Source organism: Lepidochelys kempii, chromosome 12 (assembly GCF_965140265.1).
Source record: "Lepidochelys kempii isolate rLepKem1 chromosome 12, rLepKem1.hap2, whole genome shotgun sequence".
Lineage (NCBI taxonomy): Eukaryota > Metazoa > Chordata > Testudines > Cheloniidae > Lepidochelys > Lepidochelys kempii.
In genome coordinates, this window is record NC_133267.1 from 36,073,719 (window position 1) to 36,098,353 (window position 24,635).

A 24,635-nucleotide genomic window follows, 5' to 3' on the forward strand; every position below is an offset into this window, starting at 1 on the left:
CCAGGGGCTTGAGCAGGGGGGTAGCGTCACAAAAAGAAACCCTCCTCTTTTGCTGCCTGCCCTTGTGCAAGTCCCTTCAGCGCGGGTTCGCCTCCCACCCAGGCTGTGAGCTCTGCGGGGCGGGGGCTGGCTCTCCGGGATGGGGGTGTTGTACAGCGCCGCGCACTGGCAGGGGGCGGGTTCCTAGCGCCGCTGCAACCATCAAACGCGTCGGTTACTGCTTCGGGGGAGGGGCGGGGCGCTTCGCTGGAGAGCCAAGCCAGCCCCACCGTCGGCGTGTCGGCCTGTCTGCTTGAGGGTTTCTTGTCCTCTCCCGGCCGCCGTAGTCCCAGCAGACACGTGGGGCCGCCAGCTGATGGGCACAGGAGGGGGGCAGGCACACGCGGCGCCTCCCGCTGGCGGGGGGCATGGAGGCGGGGGTGCGGCTGAGCACTGGTGGGAACTGCCGGGAGTCCCCGGGCGGGGGGCTCACACCGGGGTGCTTGGAGGGGGCGATACCCCAGGGTGTGGGGGGGAGAGGGGTGACCAGATGTCCCATTTTGGGGGACTTTTTCTTACATAGGTGCCTATTGCCCCCACCCGCTGTCCCATTTTTTTCACAGTTGCTATCTGGTCACCCTGGGTGGGGTGGGGGGCGATATCCCAGGGCCCTGGAGGCTAGACAAGGAGGAAATGGGTGCCCCCATATTGAAAAGGAGAAATTGTGCTGGGGGGCCCACATTCCCACATTGATGGTGGAGGTCAGACCAGGGGGTGCAAAGCTTCCCAGCACCCTAATGCATAGAGCACTTTGTGCATTTCAACAATCTTCCTTCCCCGTGGAAATAACTGACGTAGCTGAGATGTGCACGGGTACTTTCACGGTGGCTGTCCGGTGTGTCCTCAACACTCTGTTACAGTGAAACTCTAACCTTTATCTCACTGGCCCGGCACAATGCTGTATTTTCTATTAATTCAGCCTTGCCTTGCTTTGATTCTGCTCCTTTTTGCCTTTTGTAAGGTGTCTCCAAATGGGATATCCGGGAGAAGATCTGGGACTACATGGAAGCAAATAACCTGGCTGATTTCCCAAGACCAGTGCATCACCGGATCCCCAATTTCAAGGTATTGTGGTTTCTCAGAAACGAACAATATACATTCCTGTCTTATGCCAAACTAAACGTTCTCTTGGCTGGAATCCACTTCTTTTTTAAGGGTATGTTGCATTTATGAAATGCAAATGGATTATTCTGGTGCATATCAGAAAATGTTTGTTAATCATGCATCCCAACAGTCTGCACAATTAGTGAATAACCATAGCAGATGGGATGGACTGGGGAAAAAACCATCAGAATAATAATTGGCAAATATAACTGAAAAACTTGAGCGGTTTTGTACAGTTCATATTCCTGTATACTGAATGGGATAATAATATCTCGCTCTTATATAATGGTTTTTATCAATAGATTTCAAAATGCTTTACAAAGGAGGTCAGTATCATGACCCCATTTTACAGAAGGGGAAACTGAGGCATCAAGTTGCCCTGCCCCAGGTCCTCCAGCAAGCCAGTGGTGGGGACAAGAATAGAATCCAGGTCCCCTGAGTCCCAGTCCAGTGCTCTCTCCCCTAGGCCACACTGTCTATAATGTGCTGCTGAAATAGGGTTGTGTAAATGATGGCAGCCAGAGGTATGTAGCGGTAACTGGGCAGCGGTGGCTGAGCCATATTTTCGGCATAGGGAAGCTGCAGCCGTAATGCTCCCTGGTCACCAGGCAGGGAGAAACGAGAGTGTGGTCAGAAGTGGCACTTCACTGTAAAATATAGGATATCCAGCACTAGCGTCAAAATGCACAAGGGTACGGGGCTATGGCCGTTCTATCAGCCTGCCCAGTGACTTGCTGTTTTGATGTGCGGTCATTCTCACGGAGCGAGGGCTGTAGCATTTTGTCTGCTTCCAGTGTGGGTGTACTGAGTGGGAGAAAGCTCTTTCCATCCCCTAGTGCATCTGCACGGTGGATTTGGCCACTAAACATTCAGAGCTGTATTACAACTCTGGCTACAGTTCTACTCGGGGAATAAGTAGGTGTAGTGAGCCCCCCGGGCTGCCTCGCATGGGCTATCACTATCATGGGTAGCAGCACAAGGGGGAGAACGGCTGCCACCAAGCCACTACTTCCTCTCCCAGGCAGGTGGATGGAGAATGAGTGGGCAGGGGATGAACCCAAAGCACCAGCCTGTGCAGGTGAGTTCGTGCAGAGGGGGAAGCAACTTCCCCAGGAAGAGGGCTGGTGTGGCTTTACTTCCCCCTGAAACAAGGGGACTGAGGCACAATTCAGTCCCTGCTCTGCTTCTGGGGCAGCATCACTGGCACTAGTAGTCCGTTGAGTTGTGGGTACCCAACGAGTCCCATGAGGCACTGGGATTTTAGTCTGGGTGCTTATGAGTATTTGAGACGTCACCGATTTCGCATGAAGTTCTTGGTCCAGCAGGTCAGTGTTAAAAGTAGGGAATTAAATTGCCTTGCTTGATGGAAGGTGGGAGTTGCCTGTCTCAGATTTGGAAGGTTGTGAACAGTCTGATGACATGCCGCTGTCTTATGAAAACAGGGCGCTTCGCATGCTGCCAGTAGGCTCCCAGGTTTACAGGAATTCAAAACTGCCAAGACCATTAAAGTAAATCCCGATGCTCCCCAGAAGACTGCTCGCTTTCTAACACTGGAAGTAAGTGACTGTATTCCTTTTCCTTTTTAATTACTGTTCCATTGATGCAGGGGTCTCACCAGGCTTGCCATGCTGTCCGAGAGCTTGACATGTTCAACAGAACAAGTGAGGTTAAAGTGGACCCTGACAAACCACTAGAAGGAGTTCGGCTAGTGACCTTACAGGTAATTGAACCTTCCCTGAGTGAAGGTGATGCAACCCCAAGTGCTTGAGCAGACCACTTTGTCCAAGGGTTCTTGGCATTTATGTGGCACCAGCCACATGACAGCTTTACAAATAAGTCTTATTGCCACTTGTACAAATGGAGAAACTGAGGCACCCGGCAAGTCTGTGGGAGAGCTTGGAATAGAACTCAGGAAAACCCAGCCCTAGATACTTTCCCTCCTGCATACACTACCTGGTACATGACACTTTTCACAGCAGAATGAAAGTATTCTCTGTATAGCCGTAAGTCTTCAGGGTACAGCTACTATAATAGCTGTGGGATAAAAATGCCTCTCAAAAAGCCCCCGTGGCTTTCTGTCATGTCATGATACAGATTTGCAAACGCCTAAATAAATAAAAAATCCAGGTTGAATTGCATCCATAATATTAATGTAACATCTCTCAATGTGCCCTATTTCACATTGACTGTCTGGGATCAGCCCATGACAGAAACTAGACTCTTCCACTGTCATCATTGAGAATGATCTTACATTTAGATTAGTTTGTCCAATGTCTTGTTCATCTTCAAAATAAATAATCTTCTCTATTGTCATTGTCTTGCTTATTAGACAGGATTCATTTGCAAGTATTAAGAATTATTTAGTTATACAAATGGTAATTCTGTATTTTTGCCCAGAGGAGCATTGGTCTTTGTGCTCAAACACATGACAGTAAAGGATTTTTTTAATATATATTTAAAGAAAAATAAGCCTGTCCCCTAATTCTGGAGTGTAACTGTTCATGGTTTCTGTTATCACAGGCAAGGAAGACCTTGTTGGTTCCAACACCGCGACTGAGAACTGGGCTGTTTAATAAGATTGTCCCACCACCAGGAGCAACTAAAGAGATACTGAGAATATGTGCAACCTCTCAAGTAGGTATCAGAAGCGTGGGGAACTATTTCAGAAGAGCGGAGCAGTGGCCTTTATAGTTAAGATTCTGGACCGAGGCTAGGGAGATCTTCACTGTGTAGCCTTGGACAAACCGTTTCATCTTTGCGTGCCTCTGCTCCTGCTCTGCAAGAACAGGGATGATAATATTTCATTTCTATCTTGTGTCTTTAGATTGTATATTGCTCAGCGGTGGGCTAGCTCTTGCTAGATGAATGTGTAATGAGTGCAGTGGGGCCCCAATCCCCAGATGCAACCATAGCACAAATGACAAGAGAAAAGGCGAACCAAACTTTGTTGTTGAGATTTGGAAAAGGAGGGTGAACATTTTTACTCTTGTTATTTTTCACTTTTATGCATTCCTCCACTCCCTGTTTGGGCCTGGGACTAGAAATATTGAAATAACACACACAAGACTATACTTACGATAACACCAGCCTCACCAGAAGCAGGGCGTTTCAGGCCTGTTACCAGATAGCTGGCGCTCACAGGATTTTGGCCTTTGCTTTGCCTCCCCAAAAAGCGTGGGTAAGCTTGAAATAAGCATCAACTTTTTGCGTATTCCTCTGAACCATACAACTATTTAGAGCTGCACCATCGCTTTGCTCTTTGTTGTTTTGGATTTCAATTTTTTTTTTTTTAAACTAAAATTGAAGTGGTGCAGAAATATTCATTCTCAGTGGCTTTATTTACCTGGATCACTGCAAGAAAGTTTCAGAGGCTGTATTTACACACTTTAAAACCTCAGAGTCTGACGCATATTGTTTCTGCCTTCTCTTGTGCAGGTGAACTTTCGTGCTTAAAAACCTAGAGGGGGAGAGTATTTAATGTGTTTAACTTGTTGCTTAATCTGGGTAATAAAACGTTTATGGTGGTTCGTACTTTTTTGGAGGGGGAAGGAAGGGGCAGATCTTTTACCCTTTTTGACTCCTAAAGAAATGAACGAAAAGCATCCACATTAACTAATTTCTGTCACTCAGCTGATGTGCGGAAAAAGGCAATTGGAGTGAATCATTTTTTTGTTGTAAACTGTAAAGTGGTGCTTTGCTGCCCCCTACTGTAAAAATGTCATATTCCATAGCTGAGTGAGTATGCCAGAGAATCCTGTATTATTTTATCTATTTCTAGTATTTAAAACAAAAACAGCATTTTTTCAATTAATCGGCCAACCACAGCTAGAGCTGAGGAAAGGAATAAAATTGAAAGATATTAATCCAAACATAGACTCCTACATATAATTTGGGGACTGAAAATGTGTGAAACTCTAAAGTGAGCTTCCCGGTTAACAGTTCTCTTAAGACTGTTATTTTATTCAAACTGTTAAGAGTTGGAATTTGTACCCTGTGTCATTCAAAAGATAGCTTTCTCTTGACCTGCTGCTTGATCTCATATCTGACCTATGCCCTTTCAATCACGTCAGTGCTATTTTTCAGGCAGATCTGTGCTAGTCATAATGTATCTCATGCACCTTGCATCCACAAAGTACAGTACAAAAAATCCTCACCATGCCTCTGGGAGATAGGCAAGTAAATATTATTGTCTCCCATTTTATGGATGAAGAATCTCGGCCACCAAGAGCTGGTCTTCACTGGCCTTATTTTATTCTAGGCTGTAAACGTTTGTTTTTTATTGTGGGTGTCAACCTAACATAAAGAAGAAAGGTTTGTCCCCTGGATCAGAGGAGTGAGGAGTGTTCGCCTTATCCTTTACAAACATGTGAATTACCTTGAGTTCATCTTGAAGTAAAAACATCTAACAAAGACAAAACTGAAGAAGTGAAACCCCCACATTGTGAGTGCCTTCCATTTTTGGGTGTCCAGGTGGAGACACATTGGCTCTGATTTTCAGAGAGGCTGAGTATCTACAGCTCCAGAAATCTGTCTTGAACAAATGCTGTAGAGGGGGAAGGGGGAAAAAACGCAGTTCATTACGTTTGGCAGTAACATGTACCTCCATACCCTAGGCTCTGAAGTAGAAGGGCTTTCTTCAGGTAGCTCAGCTTGACATCATTACATCGGAGATGATGCAGACATCAAAATGTGACAAGGAAGGAAAGTTCAGGAGAAAGTGTGAGTCATACTGGAGCATGCATTGAGGGATAACTGGTGTGTAGAGACAGTCTGTCTAGTGGCTCATGCATAAGACAGGTAGCCAGGTGTTCCAGATTCTATCCTTGGCTCTGCTACAGACAGGCTTCTTGTATGACCTGGGAAAAATAATTTAGAGTTTGTCTACACATGAAAGTTAATCCAGAATAAGGTAATGTGTGAATTGAAAGCAAATTATCTATTCCTGATTAACTCTGGCCTACTCTACACTTAAAAATTAGATTGACCTGGCTTTGTCATTCAGGGCTGTGAACAGCTTCACTCCTGAGAGCTGTAGTTACGTGGACCTAATCCCCGATGGCGGAATAATTGTTCTGTTGACCTGGCTGCTGATGGATTAACTACGTTGACTGAAAACTTCCTTCTGCCGACAGAGGAAGTATCCACGCTATGGTGCCAAAGCATAGATGCAGCACCATAGTTGTGCCATTGTAGCATAGACATGCCCTATGTGTGTGGACATTCTTATTCCACATTAGTTAAAGCCATTTCTACATCTGCACACATAGTTAATCAGGAATAAATCCCCATGTAGACAAGCCTGTAATGTCTCTAAACTTCAGCCGTCCCATTTGTAAACCAAAGTTAACACTTCCCTATTTCACAGATGTATTGTGAGGATTAATTTGTTCACAATTTTTAACGCGCTTTGCGATCCTTCTGTGACTGGAGCGATGCATTACTTTTACGTGCCATCTGCCAAGATTTTCAAAAATAGGAGCCTGACGTTAGGCTTCAAATACAAATTTAGGCTGCTCAGTAAACTAGCTGGGTTTTCCGAAGCTGAAAAGCCACAGCTTCTACTGAAGTATGCCAAAGGCATCAACTTTTTAGTAGAAATGTATTGCAGAATTCTAACTCGTTGGATCCTTGGAGAATAACTTCCCAGACTTCTGATATTTGGCTGTGTATAAGAAGGGACATTTCAGAGCTTGGTTATTTATTTGGTTTGAGCAAAAGAGGCTTGATTATTTTTGATGATGGTGATGCTATCTTACTGAATTGGAAGTGAAACACCCTTAAAATCATGTTTTTCTTCTTAGGGGGTAAAGGATTACAGTGTGCCTATAGGTCTGGATGCAAAAGTCCAAGTGGACCTGGTTGTTGTAGGATCGGTGGCTGTTTCTGAAAAAGGTAGGGGTAAAGGTTGTTAGACACGTTAGAGTTGGGGAGGTTTGGGGGATAGGAGGATATCGATTTCTCTGTCTTATATTTAAGGGTAATCCCTTTGCACGTGAGGCGTTAGGGGTCTCACTCCAACTTCTGAAGGCTGGTGTCTACATTACAACGATGCCATCACTATTCGTTCCCTCTGCTGGCAGTCTGATAGTGGAGTTACGCCAGCCAATGTGTTGTCTGTGCACAGTGAGCCTTCAACAGGGTTCTTCTGGGTGCGTTGCGTTTTCAGTTGAACAGTCATGAGAGCAGATCTTCTCTGCCTGTAGAGATGGTTCCTCCAAGACAAAGCAGAGGCCTGTTGGGTGAGGGGGGGCAGCATAAAGGTCTTAGACTGCAGCTGCCCATTCTCCACTATTCGGGGGGTGACCTCGGTGTGGCAGTTGTCAGCGCAAGACCTTTCATCAGCATTACGTCTGCTTGCAAAAAAAAAAAGACAATCCTCTCTTTGTGAAGCCTAAGCTGTCTTCTTCATACTTGGGTTAACTGGTACCGACTCCTGAATCCAGCCTGGTGCAGATGGGCTCTCAGAATATCACTGTGTGCTTGGTTCATGTGCCAGACATCTGTTGCCTTTTTACAAGCATTCCACTTAATTATTGTCCTCTCTTGCACTCTGCTGCCCTCCAGTGTTAACTAGCTCACTTTTGATTTGTACATTTTAGGTTGGAGAATTGGGAAAGGGGAAGGTTTTGCAGATATGGAATATGCAATGATGGTGTCAATGGGGGCCATCAGAGAGGACACCCCGGTTGTTACTGTCGTGCATGACTGCCAGGTGAGCTGAAGAACCCACTCTGAAGGCACGTCTGCAACCATTCAATACCTTGCATTATAGGCGTGTATTAGGCAGCCACGATTAGAACTGGATGGAATTTTTTGGACAAATTATTTGCCCAAAAATGCAGTTTCAGGATGAGCGAAACTATTTGCAAATTCAGGACAAATTCGGCTGAATAAAAAATGAAGTGTGGGGCGGAGGGGGAGTCAAAGTCAAAACGGTTCGTTTCAACCTTTTCAGAAGGAGACATTTCAGCTTTTCATTTCAAACCAACATTTTGTTTCGGAAATCTAGCTTGATGCCTTTAGAAAATTAAAATAAGGTAAAAAGGACTCCCAAACAAAGCAAAAAACAAAACAAAAATACTGTTTTGGTTCTAATGAAACACTGTTTTTTCAGTTTCTTATTTTGTCGAGGAAAACCCCCCAAAATTTCAGCTTTGGATCAACCTCAAATGAAATTTTCAGTTCAGTCCCTGAACTGAAAAAATCAAGTAGTCATTCCAGTTCCAGTTGTAACAGTTAAGTAGATGCAGAGCAGGACTGACTTGTGTCTAGATCTGGGGTTGTTTCAGTGTAATCTACTTATCTTGTCATCTTAAGTGAAAGATTTTTGGTATCTGGGAAGCTGTCTGGAGTGAGACTTTCCATGCGAAGTCACAGTTCTGGTGGGGTTGTTTTAAATACTTACCAAATTTCTCTTCCCTCTGGTTGTAGGTGGTTGACATTGCAGAAGAGCTGCTTGATGACCATGATTTAACTGTGGATTACATCCTCACTCCAACAAGAACCATTAAAACAGGCTGCAAACGACCAAAACCACAAGGAATAATATGGCATAAGGTAGGTTACTTCTGCTAAAGATGACTTATTGATACCAAATCCTTGCTTCTGAAGCTAATGTTGTACCTTCTCCTTCTGTACATCATTAATCCTTCTGGAATGTGTATCCTCTGAATATCTATGAGAACTGCATCTCCAACTAACAAACACTGTATATAGCCAGTGTGAACATTCCCGTGGCCTCTTGATGGTGGTGATGATATAAAAACAAATAAACAAAGTGGAATCAGGTTGCCGTCTGTTGCATTAGCAACACTAGGAAGGGACGTGTATGGAAAATGGAAATAGGCAAAGACATGTTGTTTTCAGCTGTCTCTGTGGTTGTTGTAAATGATAGTGGCAAAAACGAGACATGCATTTGAAAGTGAGGTGTCCTATCCTGTGGATTTCAGGTTGCACCATACAGGAACAGATTCTCAGATGACTTAAATTGTCCTAGGTCTGCTGAAGTCAGTAAAGCTGTGACAACTGACAGCAGCTCAGGATCTGCCCCACAAAGTTTGTCTTGCCTCTTGAATACTCATTGAAGTTGATTCTGTTCCTTTTCATGAGACAATACAGCAGGGAGAGCTTAATGCTGTAAATTCAGAGTGGAATGTCTGCCAGTCCATCTTTGCAGGAAAAGTAAGTGTATGTTTTATGAATTAGTGGTAGGGATGTTGGTTTTTGCATTGCTGCACGGTGGTTAGGTGTGGGATTTATTTTAAAATAATATATAGATCAAGCTTGTTGAATGGTGCAGAAAGGGATTTCTAAATACTTCCATGCACCAGCATGATGAATCCATGCTGCTGGAGTTATGTTGGTTGGTTGCTCGCTCATCTGGATGATCACCACTTCTTTTCACAGAGATGGTCACAAATCCAAACAGGTTCACAAATGTTCACATGAATGATTTTGTCTAAAAGTTCAGATTGGAAAGGGCTTTATTTATAATCTGATTTTTATTGTTTTCTTCTTTAAGTCATCTGACCTGGAGAAGAGCTCTGTGTTGCCTTGAAAGCTTGCATCTCTCACCAACAGAAGTTGGTCCAATAAAAGATATTACCTCACCCAGCTTGTCTTTCTCAAGTCATCCAGTCAGGCAGCAGAAATAACACCATATGACTTAAGTGACAATTTGCACACTACAGCTAATGAATAGCAAATTGTTGTTTGCATAAACTATCCAGGAAATACTTGTAAGAAATTAGTACTTTTGTAGAAGCCAGGATCATTTGGCAAACACCGCAAACAGAAGACAGGGCTAAACTTGTAAAGTAACTTAGCTGCAACAAATAACTCCAACAATTCTATTTATTTTTCTATCCCGGGGGAGTATTCTAACCTGGTTGTGGGTGCGTTAAGGAGAGCTCCTTCTGTGTTAGTGCATTTCATAATTGAAATATTTCACATGGAGATTTTATTATACTCAAGCTCATTTAAAGGAATTGTTTGAAGTCCCAGATCTTGTGCCCCATCCATCTTGCTAGCATGGCTTTGATCACGTTCTCCCTTCGTGTCGGAATTCAGCCTCAATAAATTACCTTGCTAGCATTTCTCTCCACTTCCCTTCACAAGCTAAATCCGCAAAGGTCTGGAGAAGACAAAATCTCTTGAAAAGTCCTTTAATCTTTGTGCTGCTTTTGACACTCTCACAGATGAGGTTGGTCTCTAGCTAACCTGTGTATCAAAATGGATGTAGTCTTTGCATTTTTTCTCTTTTCTTCACTTATCAGAGAGAGATTAAAGACCAGTCGTATAACAGCGCTTGGGACAAAGGGTTACCAGCACTTAAGGCACTTCCATCTGTTCACATTTGTAACTTGATCAGACATATTTGACCAAAGCATACTTCTCCTATGCTGTGTCAGAAACCATTTTATTTTCAGTGGTGGTGTTCACACTTGGGTGTGATTACCTGTTTTTCCCATCACTGCTTGATTTGACTTTATTCATTACTGTTTGTGTCTCTTCTCTCATGCATTCAGCATGGACTGTATAGTTTTCACCACAAAATAACATACATCTATTAGGAATGTTTTCAGTAGAATGGCAATTAGTGCCTGATGCAAAGCCCCGGGGAAGTCAGCAGAAAGACTCTCATTGACGTCAGTGGGCTTTGGATCAGGGCCTAATTCCACCAAGACGAGGGCCGAAATTTTCAAAGCTGGTGCTTGACTTTAGGCTTCTTGTCCATATTTGGGCACCTAAATGAAAGTGACCTGATTTTCAAAGGTGTTGAGCTCCCACAGCTCTCAGAGAGATTTTGGAGTGCTCATTTTCTCTGAAAATCAGGCCATTTTTAAGGCTCACTTTCTCAGAGGACTGAACACCCTTCTCCCATTGACTCCCCACCTCCCAGGAGCTCTCAGCATCTTGCAGGAAACAGCCAGTATTTAGGAACCTAAATTTTAATAAGGACCCAACCTTGATAGTTTTAACCAGAGTCCTTGTCCTGAAACACTAACAACTGAGGTCAGATGGACTTGAAATGACACAGGAAAATATTGCATTAGACATGGGGATGGTGGGACAAGAAGAGACTTCGGAATGAAAAGGAAGATATTGAAGATGTACTGTACCGAAGTTCTACTGCTTGTGTAGTTGTACCACCTACGATTCAGTGGCAGGAATATTACCCTTCCCTAACACATCATCAGTACTTGCACTATTAAGACATGAATGAGGACCAAGATCAGGGTGGGGAGAGGACTCTTCAGATTTCTGTTCCTCAGTATGGTAACAACCATCCATGTTTCTGGTACGGCTAAAGAATTAAAAGGACAACAGATTTCCGGGCTGTTAATTCATTGGGAACAAAGTAGCATGCGTACTTGTTTTTGTTACCTTGTCATTATGGGCGTTTCCCTGTGAATAACTGCTACACACAATGTCTCAGAGCTGGGAGGTCCAGTTAATCTGCAGGTCTTAAAACTACAGGATTTTGTTGTGGCTATTTAAGAGTTTGTCCATAGGCTCATGACTCCCAGTCCTACATCCTTTTCTCCTCCTTCAAATCCTGGCTTTGCCATTGCATTCCTGTATCTCTGAGCAAAAATAAATTAGCCAAGAGGTAGTGGATAAAAGACTCAACTTCTAAACAGGATGTTTTGTCAATGGAATGTAGTTTAAGTGTATTTAGTAAGGGATGTCTGTTAGATGTGTAAATTGCCTTGTAACAAAAGTTACCCTTCAGAAACATGGCTTGCTCAAGCAAAGACAACAATGGCTTAAGGGTTTATATAAAGTAGGGTATTCCTGCTTGCAAACACTAGGCTGCTGCTGAGCATTGCCCTGGGAGATGTGCTTAATTTGGTGAAAAAAAAAGGAGTACTTGTGGCACCTTAGAGACTAACCAATTTATTTGAGCATAAGCTTTTGTGAGCTACAGTGAGCTGTAGCTCACGAAAGCTTATGCTCAAATAAATTGGTTAGTCTCTAAGGTGCCACAAGTACTCCTTTTCTTTTTGCTGTTACAGACTAACACGGCTGCTACTCTGAAACCTTAATTTGGTGAGAAGCTATTAGGCTAGTAGCCATTAGCAAACACACTCCGTTTTCAGCATTCATACACTGTGCATGCCCTTAAAATTGAGAGGCAGGATGAGAAGTGTACGTGTCAAACAAGGCACACCACAAAAATAAAAGCTAAATGCAGTCCTCAAACAGATTTCAGGTTTGCTTACCACTTTGATTATAGGCAAATGGAGAAAAAAGTAATGATTCAGATCCTCATCTGGTGTAAATTGGCATTGCTCCATGAACCAATTGCTCCAATTTATACCAGCTGAATACCTGGCCCGACAGAATTTTCACCACAAGCTGCGTTCTACAACACGATTTGTGGTTGTGGCCAAGATATTTGTTGTAATGAAGAGAAATGTGTTCCATGCACATTTTCAACAAGGAAAACGTAACAAAATGCTGGGAATGGTATCAGAGAAATGATCTTTCAATGTCTTTGAAAGACTTTTGGATCCTTTAGTCCAGTGGTTCTCAAAGCCGGTCCGTCGCTTGTTCAGGGAAAGCCCCTGGCGGGCCGGACTGGTTTGTTTACCTGCCGCATCCGCAGGTTCGGCCGATCACGGCTCCCACTGGCTGCAGTTCGCCACTGCAGGCCAATGGGGACTGCGGGAAGCGGCGTGGGCCAAGGGACATGCTGGCCGCTCTTCCCACAGCCCCCATTGGCCTGGAGCGGCGAACCGCGGCCAGTGGGGGCCATGATCGACTGAACCTGCGGATGCGGCAGGTAAACAAACCAGTCCGGCCCGCTAGGGGCTTTCCCTGAACAAGTGGCGGACCGGCTTTGAGAACCACTGCTTTAGTCGTGCCTGACAGCATACAATAGGTACAATATAGCTCAATTCTCCTCCACTTACACCAGTTTAACACTAATATAGCATTATTTACTTCAAAGAAGCCACTTCTGACTTGTACCAGTGTAAGTGTAAACAGAACCAGCTCTACACTGTGGTGTGTATAGTGTTAAGTGCAGCAGTAACTTCTTATCTGTCTCTGACAGACGCCGGTGCTAACTGTGTCCACCTATCTATTCAGGGGACACCATCATAGGGCCTAATCACATCAGCCATGCCATCAGAGGCTTGTTCATCTGCACATCTCCCACTGTGATCTATGCCATCATATGCCAGCAATGCCCCTCTGCCACGTACTTTGGCCAAACCGGACAGTCTCTACACAGTAGAATAAATGGACACAAATCAGATGTCAAGAATTTATAACATTCAAAAACCAGTCGGAGAACACTTCAGTCTCTCTGGTCACTCGATTACAGACCTAAAAGTGACAATTCTTCAACAAAAAGACTTCAAAAACAGACTCCAATGAGAGACTGCCGAATTGGAATTAATTTGCAAACTGGACACAATTAACTTAGGCTTGAATAGAGACTGGGAGTGGATGGGTCATTACACAAAGTAAAACTATTTCCCCATGTTTAATTCCCCCCCCTTCCCCCCACTGTTCCTCACACGTTCTTGTCAACTGCTAGAAATGGCCCACCTTGATTATCACTACAAAAGGGTTTCCCCTCTAGCCCCCTCCTGCTGGTAATAGCGCCCCTTACCTGATCACTCTCGTTACAGTGTGTATGGTAACACCCATTGTTTCATGTTCTCTGTGTATATAAATCTCCCCGCTGTATTTTCCACTGAATGCATCTGATGAAGTGAGCTGTAGCTCATGAAAGCTTATGCGCAAATAAATTGGTTAGTTTCTAAGGTGCCACAAGTACTCCTTTTCTTTTTGTGGATACAGACTAACAGGGCTGCTACTCTGATTCAGGTGCTTACATGGGAGCTGAGCCCTCTTGAAAACTTGGCAACTCAGTTAGATGCCACAATGGGAGCTGTTGGCTCTTTTGCAGAGCTAGCCCGGTGCCTCCGAGGAGAACCCTAAATGCATGCGGTAACGCACTCTGCCCAGTAGCAGCTGTGATCTGAGACTAGGTATTTGTCAGTCTTTGTCACAGTTCTTTGCATTTTACTTTAAAAAAAAAACAGCACAAAATAACCAGAGGAATTAATATAATTATATATAGTTGGGGTGGTGGAAGGAGAGATGAGAATAGTTAGTGTAAAATAACAGCAATTTCATTCTTTTTTTTAAAAAATAGAAAAGATTTGGAACGTCTTTGTGCTTGTGTTGAGAGTTTGAGTTTGAGAGGGAACCTTTGTCTACACTACGCACCTTTTAGCCGCTGCAGCTATGCTGCTAAAAGGCGTGCAGTGTAACTGCTGTTTGTCAGCGGGAAAGTTGGAGCTCTCCTGCTGACAAAACCGTCCACCCCCAACGAGCAGCGGCAGCTTTGTCAGCAGGAAAGCGCTCCAGTTCACACCAGTGCTTTTCATCGGTAAAACTTTTGTCGTTCGGGGAGGTTGTGTTTTTTTAACACTCCTGAACGACAAAAGTTTTGCCGACGAAGTTCCAGTGTAGACAAAGCCGAACAGAAACAGCAAAAGAGTTCCTGCCAAAGAAACAAATTGTGGGGGTGAAGAGGGGAACCTTGGTATAAGGTTGGGGGCAAGAGGGAATGTAACTGAGGGCAGAAATAGCCATACGATATGTGACAGCCTGTTTCTGAACCAGAAATAGACAGTAATGTCAAATAGGCACATTGTACAAAGTCTTTCCCGCACCAACCGCCTATCACTGGGAAGCTATGCTATAAAGGATGGGCCAGATTCTGATCCCAGTGGCACTGGTGTAACTCCATCAGCACCAATATAAAGGTCCAATCCTGCACCATTAAAGTCGATGAGCATTTTGCCATTTGCTACAGTGGTGAAGGATGGAACCTAAATGAGATTAAAAAAAACAGGTACTTGTAGCACCTTAGAGACTAACAAATTTATTTGAGCGTAAGCTTTATGAGATCAGACTCTAGTTGAAGAACTTAACGTGTAAGGCTTTGGACAACACTTAGGTACCTTGCTGAGCCAATGAAATGGCTAGAAATTGCTACTTGCCCTGCTACAATTGCTGTGTGGTTCACTAATGTCCTTTGCTGAGTGTGTTTTGGAATAGCATCCACAGCTATCAGTTGTGTGGGTTTCTTTGTATCAGTCACCTTTGCTTCCTTTTCTCCTCTGCTAGATGCTAGCAGGTTTTGCGACCTCCAAAAGGAGAAGGGGTGGGGCATTGCTTGGTGCTAACATTCTTTCTATTTTCTAGTACCTTCAGAGGAATCTGCTTGGGCAGTTAGGGCCGGATCTACAAAGGTATTTAGGTGCCTAAAATTCCATATAGGAATCTAATCATATTAGGTGCTTTTGAAAATTCCACTAAACCCTTAACTCCCATTGGAGTTCAGTGGGAGTTTGGGCACCAATTCATTTAATAGGCTTAGCTGCATCTTTAGGCACCTAATTCCTTTGTAAATCTGGCTCTCTGTAAAATTTACTGCTGGGGGAATTCTGTGCCAAAAAAATAAAAATTCTGCACACAATATTTTAAAATTCTGCATATTTTATTTGTCAAAATAACACCATATAATCATGCCAGTTTCACTTATTTTGGTAATTTATTTCAAAATATCTGTCAACAAATATGTCTGTAACAATACAGACAACAAAAAAGATTCAGAAAATGTTTTTTGACAAATAGATTCTTTACTAGGCATATTTATACAGAACTTTGAGTAATAAATCATTTAAACTACAATATAAAAATCTATTTCTTGCACCCCTCCAAAGCAGTGCAAGGGTAACGGAGGAGCTGAGGGAGAGGGAAGTAATTGCTGGGAAGTGAACGTGGAGGGTTGTTGGCTGTGGGTGGGAGAAGTATGGAACAGGTTTTTGGGGGCAAAGGATTGTTAAAGAGTTGGGGAGCCTCCCCCTGCAGACCCTGGGAGAGGCTAGGGGTCAGTCAATCAGTCAGGCACATCTGCTCCTGTCCCCATCTAGCCCTGCACCCCCACTCAGCCACCCCCACCATGCCCCTTGCATCCCGTCTCCTCATTCTCATGTGTCCCTGCACCCCCACTCAGCCACCCCCATCCTCATGGGGCCTTGCTTCCCCATATGGCCCTGCACTCACTGCCTCCCATCCACATGTCTCTGCATGCTCACTCCCTTTCAGCCCCCGCTCCCGTCTGTGACCTCCCTCCCAGGAGCCATGTGTATCCTGCTCTGTCTTCCCTCCCTCCCCTCCCCCTGCACGTTCTGTGCCTCCTCACCTGGCACCACAGACAGGGTGTTGTGAGAAATGCAGTCTCTGCTCTCTCCTTATCGGCTGCTGACTGCTCTGAGCAGTGGGCTGGCAGCCTCTGTTCTGGTGCCATAGCAGAACAGGTGGGCGAAAGGCATAACTGCAGAGCCTCTCAGGCAGCATGTATTTTCTGCAGGAGGAAAAAAAAAATCTGCTAGACACATGCATTCTGCGTGTGCGCAGTGGCAGGGAATTCCCCCAGGAGTAAAAAGTGCATCTATAGACTAAAGTAATGATGAGTCCCAAATGTGAGCTGCGGAAGTACATTCTCTGTAGAGACACTAGCAGGCTGCCCTCCCCCCTAACTGTGCCCTCACGTTGTGTGCAAGTGTTTGGACATTTTGTGGATGCACGTGAATGATACAATGTGTGTCTGCAGCAAGGCTGTGTCTGTGCCATTGCTTTAAACCCATGTAAACTTTAATGCACGCTGAACACAGGCAGTTCACTAATGCCAACCAACTGGGCTCTTACCTGGGTTGTAGCCTTAACACCCCTACTATTCACACAGAAAAACCTCTGACCCAGGTTGGGAGGTGCTTTAGGTCCAAGCTAGCTTGCCCAGGTGGGGTGGTGAGGTAGAACCAGGCTCTGCTTTTACTTAGACTGGGCCCCTCTCTCTTTGCAGTGTAGACACAGGCGGGCCTCCAGTGCCCTTCCCACAGTTCCCCGAAGGACAGACGTGTTCTCCCCTGAGTGACAGGGAAAGAAACCTAGAGCATCTCAGCCCGAAGAACCATGGGTTATGCAGATGCATGGGTCAGTGCGGAAACAGGGCGCAGTAGGGCTCTGTAGTGACATTCTCCAGGGATGCGCACAGTGACGTGCCACTCAGGTTGGCTGCGAAGTGGAGACACAACCTAAGACTATGCCCCTGCTTCCCCCCTCCCCCATGCAGAAAGATCTCAGAGCCCTTTGCATAGGTGAATAAATTATCACCATTTTACAGAGGGGGGAATCCTAGCCAGAAGGAGATTAAATGATTTACCCAGACCATCTACCGAGCCAGTGGCTATCCGAGTAGAGGTTACACCCACAGACGCACAGCACAAGAAGCAGGGTATTTCCTTGCAGAACCCGGGGGCGGAGGGGGGCATCCTCAGGCACACGCAGTGGTGCGGCTGCAGAGCTGCTCCTTGTAGATTACTTCAGCCCGATGGCCCAAGGCGCCGCCATCTTGAAGAAAGGACTGGCCAGCCTGTACTGTGAGGGATTGCAGGATCTTATTCCTACCCCTCTCCTGGGCAGCTCTTCCTGTCCAAACCAGCCCCATGTGCGGTGTGGCAGGCAGGGCCAGATTAAAGCATTTGGGGGGCCCCCGCAGTATGGAACTTGGGAGTCCCCCATCTTCCTTAAGCTAGCCAGATCCCATCAGCTTGACCCCTTCCCCCACCAGGCATCCTCCACACACACCAATCTAACCCCTCTGGCCTCTGAACCCCTACACCGGCCCCCCTCCCAGGAGCCACAGTCCGCTAGCCACAGTCTCCTTCCAGGTTCCAAGGAGCCTCTGCCTTCCCCACCCCAGTCCCCGCTCCTTACTCCTCCCTGCTGGTGAACCTGGGTCGGTCCTGCTTTCTGGCACCAGGGGGGGCAGGAGCCACCATGTCAGCATGTTGAGGCCCTGGCATGTGGAGTGGGACCCGGATGTCGTGCCAGCAGCGGTCCCAGTGGCTGTGTGACCTGGGCTCCGTAACAGAAGCAGCCACTGGCAGCCCCATGTGTTCACACAGCAACAGTTGGCAGTTGCATGATGCTGGGGCTGGGGGTTCGGTTCACGTGTAACTTGAACATTACAAGAGCGCGGGGGAGGGAAGGCACCTTACAGCCAGCCAGGCAGGAGTAAAATTGGCCAGGCCCGTTAAAATCTGGCCAGGTGGCAACCCTAGGCCCAAACCTGGTCAGAGGGCCGCTTGAGCTTGGGGACTCTGTGCAAGTACACTGAGTGCACCTTGGTTAATCCGGTCCTGATGACAGGTGGATCTTTGCGAAGCTGAATTTACACTACTACTGAAGTACCTCCCTCCCCCTGTATACAGCTCCCTTCCTCCTCCACCCACACGTCAGAACCGCACTGGCCCTGCTTCCGGGGGACCATTGTGGCTTTGAACGTGGCGCCTGGATTTGCCACAGAATGTCACTGTGCTCTGTACTGCCTGTTTAAATGCACACCTTTAAATGGCTACATTTACTGGGGTGCTGGCTGGCATGCCAGAGACCCCACTAGAATGAGCTGGTTCTGTTCAATGGGAAACTCCCAGCAGCCCATCTGTCAAGTCACAGACACCGGACTGAAGCAGGTGTCTCTAAGTGCGTGGTGGACTGTCAGGATTATGTTGAAGGAGATTTGTCTGAGCAATCATCATGTCAGCAACTTCCTGCCTTCCTCAGGCTTCTAAAGGGGAAGGGAAATTTCCCCTTCTGAGCTGCTTTTCCATAAATCAGTGCTTGTAGTAAAGAGGCCACCCATGAGCAGAATATAACCATCAAATTTGTGTTCTCTGGCAGAAAATCTGATTTAGCTGGATATTGGCACATCTGCCCTGTTAGCCTTACTGCAGTGGAGGGTTCGTACTTGCTGGAAGATCAGGATTATCAGTTAGTTTTCAAGGAAGCTTTGGATAATAGCTGAATTTTTTGGCAGGGTCTTGGATAGTGCTGCCGTGGCCCACGGAAGCAAAATTCAGGATAGTTTCATCACGCTCTGACTCCAGCCATGCCCGCACGTGGCATTAATCTGGCATGGTTAAGGCTCACGATGGGGGATGGGGTTGCAGTGAACGTGTCCGGTAACTGCCACTATGCAGTTTGCCTGCACTTAAAAGGTGTCAGAATCCCAGAGCATACAAGCCATTATGCAGAGCAGGGGTATGCACAGGAATAAAAATGTGGTTGCTTTTGGAGGGGCACTTTCTGTGCCCCCCACCTATGGCCGGAGCAGCTCACTCTCCCCTGGCAGCTGGAGGAGCTGGTTCCAGGAGCTGGCTGTCTTCCTGTCCCACACACACACATTCCTGGAGGAGCTGGTTCTCCCTGCCGCAGCCCCGGGGCTGGAGGAGCTGGTTCTCCCGCTTCCCCTTCCCCATGGCACTGGTGGAGCTCACTTTCCCTCCCAGCAGCCGGAGGAGCTGAATCTTCCCCCGCAGGCCCAGAGCCAGAGGAGCTGGCATCTCCCGCCCCTGCCCAACGCCAGAGAAGTTCACTCTCCCTGCCCCGGAGCAGTTCTGTGCCCCCCCGCCCCTTGCGGGGGGGTGACTATGCCCCTGCTTCCTCCCTCCCCCACGCAGAGAGATCTCAGAGCCCTTTGCATAGGTGAATAAATTATCACCATTTTACAAAGGGGGAATCCTAGCCAGAAGGAGATTACATGACTTACCCAGACCACCTACCAAGCCAGTGGCCATCCGAGTAGAACCCAAGTCTCAGTTCTGTGCTTTAACCACTAGATGAGGCTGGGAAATTAGTGCCCATGTCCAACCAGGAAATGGATAGTTTGGAGGAGGAGACTGTCCTCGGATTCCCTCCACTTCCAGACAAATGCTCAGATAAATTGGTTAGTCTCTAAGGTGCCACATTTCTTTTTAGACAAAATCACTGCAGCCCTTGAGACAAAAGTAGCTTTTGCATGATTCTAATTAGCAACACATTGTCCTACCGCAGAAGAGTTCTTTGGTATTTTACAACCGAGCAAGCAGCTTATGTCCCTTCTCCTCCCTAGCTGCCCAGCCGCTCCACAAATGGGTTTGTTGGATGCATACACTGAAACCCCAAACTGCCTTTTCTTTTTCTTTTTTTTTTTTTTTTTTTGGTGGGGGAGTTAGGAAATGTTGGTTGTACTCCCTTGGAAGTGACCAGCAAGACTCCCGTAGGATTAGGACTACATCCTTTGGGCAGATTGGGTTGCCCTGCTCCCATTGTGGGCATGAAACGGGCAGCGGAAGGAGGGTGGTTCTTTGGGATCGGCAGGGGTAGGGGAGTAGTAGGACGTGAGGAGCCATTGTTGGGTCTGGATCTCCAGGAGGAAGGCTGGTTTGGGGGGCAGGACAGGGTGGATTTTCAGCTATGAGCACTTGTCTCATCTATCCTAGATGAGTTTGTCACCGGTGTATCTCAGTGTGAGATCTACTGGTGCAAGAGGGAAGCTGTAGGCAGTACTCTATAGTGTCCATTGTACAAAGTTATAGGTACTGCAGCCCCCAGCCCCTGCAGTCACATGGTGAATTCAGAATCCCTGGAAACAAAGAGAAGCTTGAAAACCTGACCCGAGTGTAACTGGTGCCTCCTGGACTCTGCAGTCAGCCTGAAGCAATAACTCCAAGAGATATGAACTGCCCCATTTAATGTTAACTCTGAAATCTGCTTCCCCCCCCCCCCCCCGCCACACACACACAAGGAGAGCTCAGGCCACGTCAGAGCTGGAGGTTGGTCCTGGCGGCCGGCAGGGAAGTCTCCCTTGGCTCTGGATTGTTTTAATTCGGTCTTGTCCGTAGAGTGTCTTGAAGGGCCTGGGAATTCTTTGCCCACCCCAGCGCCCATCCCATGTACGCAGGCCGTGTGAAGAGGTGAGGGTTTGCCCTTGGTACTGTTGATCTTTCTAAAGATTGGGGATGTATGTTTTGAGCGAAGTTTGACTTTCGGGTGAAAGAAACTGTACAGTTGCTTCGTAATAGGCTGGGCTTGTTTCTGGGTACAGGAGTGATTAGTTCCAGGAGTGTAGAAAAATGTTTTCCCCTGTTTGGTTTAATTAGCATAGAGCTTGCGTTTCCCATGGAAACTTGACAGAGGACAACAAATGTTCCTAATTGTTGGCCAGGAAAAACAAAGGAAGATGGCTTCAGCCATTGGTCGAATGTCATATGGCCCGGCCCAGGGGAAGATGCTGTCAGTTTCAGCAGTCTGAAAGTACTTGGCAGAGAAAAACGCCTCTCTCCAAGAATCAGCAGAGTTATAATTCATCAAAATATGAAAATGGTATCTACCTTTCAGAGTGCTGCGGCTCCCATGGCTGCTATGGAAACATGTACATCTCTGAACTGCCAGCTTGGGTTTGCTTTTAGACGAATTACGGTGCAGTAAAAAAAGTTTGCTTGTTAAGGGCCCAATTCCAGCACCTTTTACTCTCGACCGATGTGGGGCCAGAATGGAGGCAGCCTCTGTTTTAAACTAATTGTTCTCATTCTATCACTGGGTTGTATATGAACTATTAGGCCAAAATAAGAGGAAACCAGGCCTAACTTTTGGTCTGAGCCTGAAAGTAAAACTCTTTAAGGTTCACAAACCTGAAATCCTGCAGAGGCATGCGCAAACCCTGGAGAGACCTCTGCTGAATTGCCACCCCTATACCCTAGATGGGCCCTGATGCCCCACCTGATCTCATCTACCACCAGCAACTTCTTGGCAGCTGGCTGGCCCCTTTTCCCTTGTAGATCACTGAGGTGAAGTCGACAAGGTGAAGTCGCCCTGGCACCCCACTAATTTCAGCAGGCAAGGTAAACATCTTGCTTGTGTCTGCAAGCTCATCAACAGCCAAGCAAACAATGCTCCTTCTCCTTCCAGCTACTGCAATGGCTTTGCTACATTTCAGAAGCTGAGAGCCCCACCATGTTATACAGTAATTAGGGAGTTCTTGAGTTTCCTGTAAGTCATGGGCTGTAGCCTGGGCCCTTTCATGGCCCAGACTGGTAGCATTCAGCCGTGAGAATAGGAGTCTTTCCTGGACCACTGCTGATGAGGCTTATGATAACTGGGGTGTGATGGAGAGAGAGCAGGCCTCTTTCTAAAGACCAGCTGCCCCTAAAGATCCTGGCAAGATAGGAGAAGACCAACCCCACCCCATTGACTTTGAGTGGCCTCGTGTGTTTTCCTCTCCCTAACCCTCTCAGAGTGTAACAGAAAGGGGGATGTGCCTGTGATGGTGAGAAATGATGTAAGGGAGATTTTGGGTACAGGGACAGGCGACTTGTCAGAGAAAAACATTAATACACTTTTGGCCAATTTCCACCAGGGAAGCATGGTAGATTTTAACACACATAATATACGTCATATGCAGAATCTTGTATTGATGCAACATTAAAGTTGCAAATCCAAACATGCACAAGTCAGCAAATTCAGAAGTCCAGTAGCTCTGGGTTGGTTGGTTATTTTCTGCTGGATCCGCAATGTGCAGCCTGCATAGTGACTAGTGTTTTTTGTTGCCCTGCCACGTATATTTATGGAGTACTGTCAGAAGTCAGCCCCACAGTTAGTAAAGTTTGTTGAATGCACTGGGCACTTTGAAGGATGATGACAAAATAAGATCAGAGTCTGATCTGACCGTATATGTTGGGTTAATTAAAAAAAAAAACAAAACACCACCCTCAAACTTGTTTCTGTTTTAATTTTTCTAGATTAGCTACGAGATGCTGGAAAGAATCCCAATCCTAAAGAATCTTCGCTACAGAGAGAAGCAGGCAGGCAAAGATGTTTTCCTGAAAGACGAACATCCAGACTTTCCAAATGCCAGGAAACCAGAAGACTCCGATGAAAATGCCAAGACTGGAAATACAAAACTCCAAACTGAGTCTACCTTGGCCCAAGTTGGACACTGTCATGTTGGAAATGATTCTTTAAATACCAAATCAGAGACACATGGTGCACTCACCACTGTCTATGTAGGTAATATACCTCCAGGCACAAGAGTGAGTGAGTTAAAAAGTGCTTTAAGAGAATTCCATGCATCCCCGGTGCGGCTCAGTTGGCAGGGAGCACAGTGCAGGGCTTTTCTTGATTACACGGATAAAACGACTGCTGAGCGTGTTGTATCCTCTTTGAAAGGCTTAAGCCTCAGGGGTCAGACATTGCGAGTTGAGATGGCCAAGAACCAGAGAAACAAAGGGCAAGTAGAAATCAATGGACAGAGAAACAAATAAGAATAGAAAAAATAGCTATCTCTTCATTGCTCAGCAAGAATCCAGCCTAGTTTTTCAAGGATCTCAGCACAGTCTCTAACTCTGTGGACTAAGCATTGTCAAACAATAGAATTTAAAAGCCAGTTTTTCCAGCACATTAGGCAGGCAGTTGCACAGCTGATTTGCTGACTGTTTCTACAAATGTTCATGCAAATCAAGTATTTGCCTATGCAGATGACAAATTGGCCCTTTCTGCATACAGTTACTCAGTTTATGTCTTCAGGTCCCAGCAGTTGTGGTGCACTAGACAGGTGTGTCGTGCACACATACACATTTCTTTGCACACATGCCCTGTTTGAAAAACTGCCCCGAGGAATCGATGTGCCCACAATTCTAGCCAGGTGCCTATATGCTGTCATCGGTGCTGGCAGTGAATTGTACCTGCACAGCTGTGCACACACGTTTAGAGGTGAGCTTTTGAAAAATCTAGTCTGTGGGATGCAGCGCTTCCCAGACAGGACCCAATCCTGTGAGGTGCTGAGGACAGCTGGCTAGGAAAAATCCCCCTCCCCCCCACCCACCACCACACACGCGAAAAAAGGCGTTCTGAGATTTGCAACAAAATGTTGTGACAAATAGAAAAAAAATGCACAGAAATGTTTTGTTGAAAAGCAATTTTTCAATGCCGTTTGATGGATTGTGATTTGTGAGGGAGGGGAGGTGTTTGTTTTGGTTTGCATTGTTCTTGGTGTTTTTTTACCATCTCTCCCGCTGAGCATCCTCAGTACCTGTTGACTTCATCTGAAACTGACAGCAGTGAGCACCCCACAGGATCCCTCTCTTAACTCACTCTCAAGTTTGTACATTTTATTCTGGTCTGGGAAATAAGATGAATATCAGTTTTCTTTCCGGCTATTTTGGGTGCCTTTTTCATGGTTAGATTGGTATGTGGTATGTAATTATTTTCAAGACAATGGGCCTGATTCTTCTCTCACTGCTGCTGATGTAAAGTACGCATAACTCTGACGTGAATAGAGTTATATTAGCATAAAACAGATGTAAGGGAGAGACGATTCAGGGCCTCTACTGCAAAGACTGGTGGAAACTGATTAGGCATAAAGTTATTTGAAAAGTTACCAAGGTATCAACACAGCGTATTCATTCTGTGCCTTCTCATTACCATTACAGCATTGCAGTCTTCCTTTGTAACCAGGATGCCAGATATTGATATGGGTTTGAGTACAGAGTGCTACAGGAAAGTTTTCCTGACAGGGAGGTGCTAGCTTGTATATGCATACACACACATGCTTTTATGGAATAAAGCAGAATTATGATTTA

General features: G+C 46.0%; 1 protein-coding gene across 2 annotated transcripts; it reads left to right on the forward strand.

Annotated features, from left to right (window-relative positions):
* The first annotated feature begins 363 nt into the window (after positions 1-363).
* On the forward strand, positions 364-24,635 carry MTHFSD (methenyltetrahydrofolate synthetase domain containing). Of its 2 annotated transcripts, none has more exons than XM_073308110.1 (8): positions 364-435; positions 1,001-1,104; positions 2,586-2,699; positions 3,664-3,777; positions 6,945-7,035; positions 7,743-7,855; positions 8,575-8,700; positions 22,797-24,635. In XM_073308110.1, exons 1-8 carry the CDS (start codon positions 408-410, stop codon positions 23,316-23,318), a joined length of 1,212 nt encoding a protein of 403 aa, XP_073164211.1. In that variant the 5' UTR covers positions 364-407; the 3' UTR covers positions 23,319-24,635. The 2 variants fall into 2 exon arrangements, with proteins under 2 accessions (XP_073164211.1, XP_073164210.1); XM_073308109.1 differs by lacking the exon at positions 2,586-2,699 and adding an exon at positions 2,750-2,863.

Coding starts and splice junctions, on each gene's coding strand:
- MTHFSD (XM_073308110.1), top strand. CDS start 408: ATGGAGGCGGGGGTGCGGCTGAGCACTG. Junction 1,105..2,585: donor ACCGGATCCCCAATTTCAAG/GTATTGTGGTTT, acceptor TTATGAAAACAG/GGCGCTTCGCATGCTGCCAG. Junction 3,778..6,944: donor GAATATGTGCAACCTCTCAA/GTAGGTATCAGA, acceptor TTTTCTTCTTAG/GGGGTAAAGGATTACAGTGT.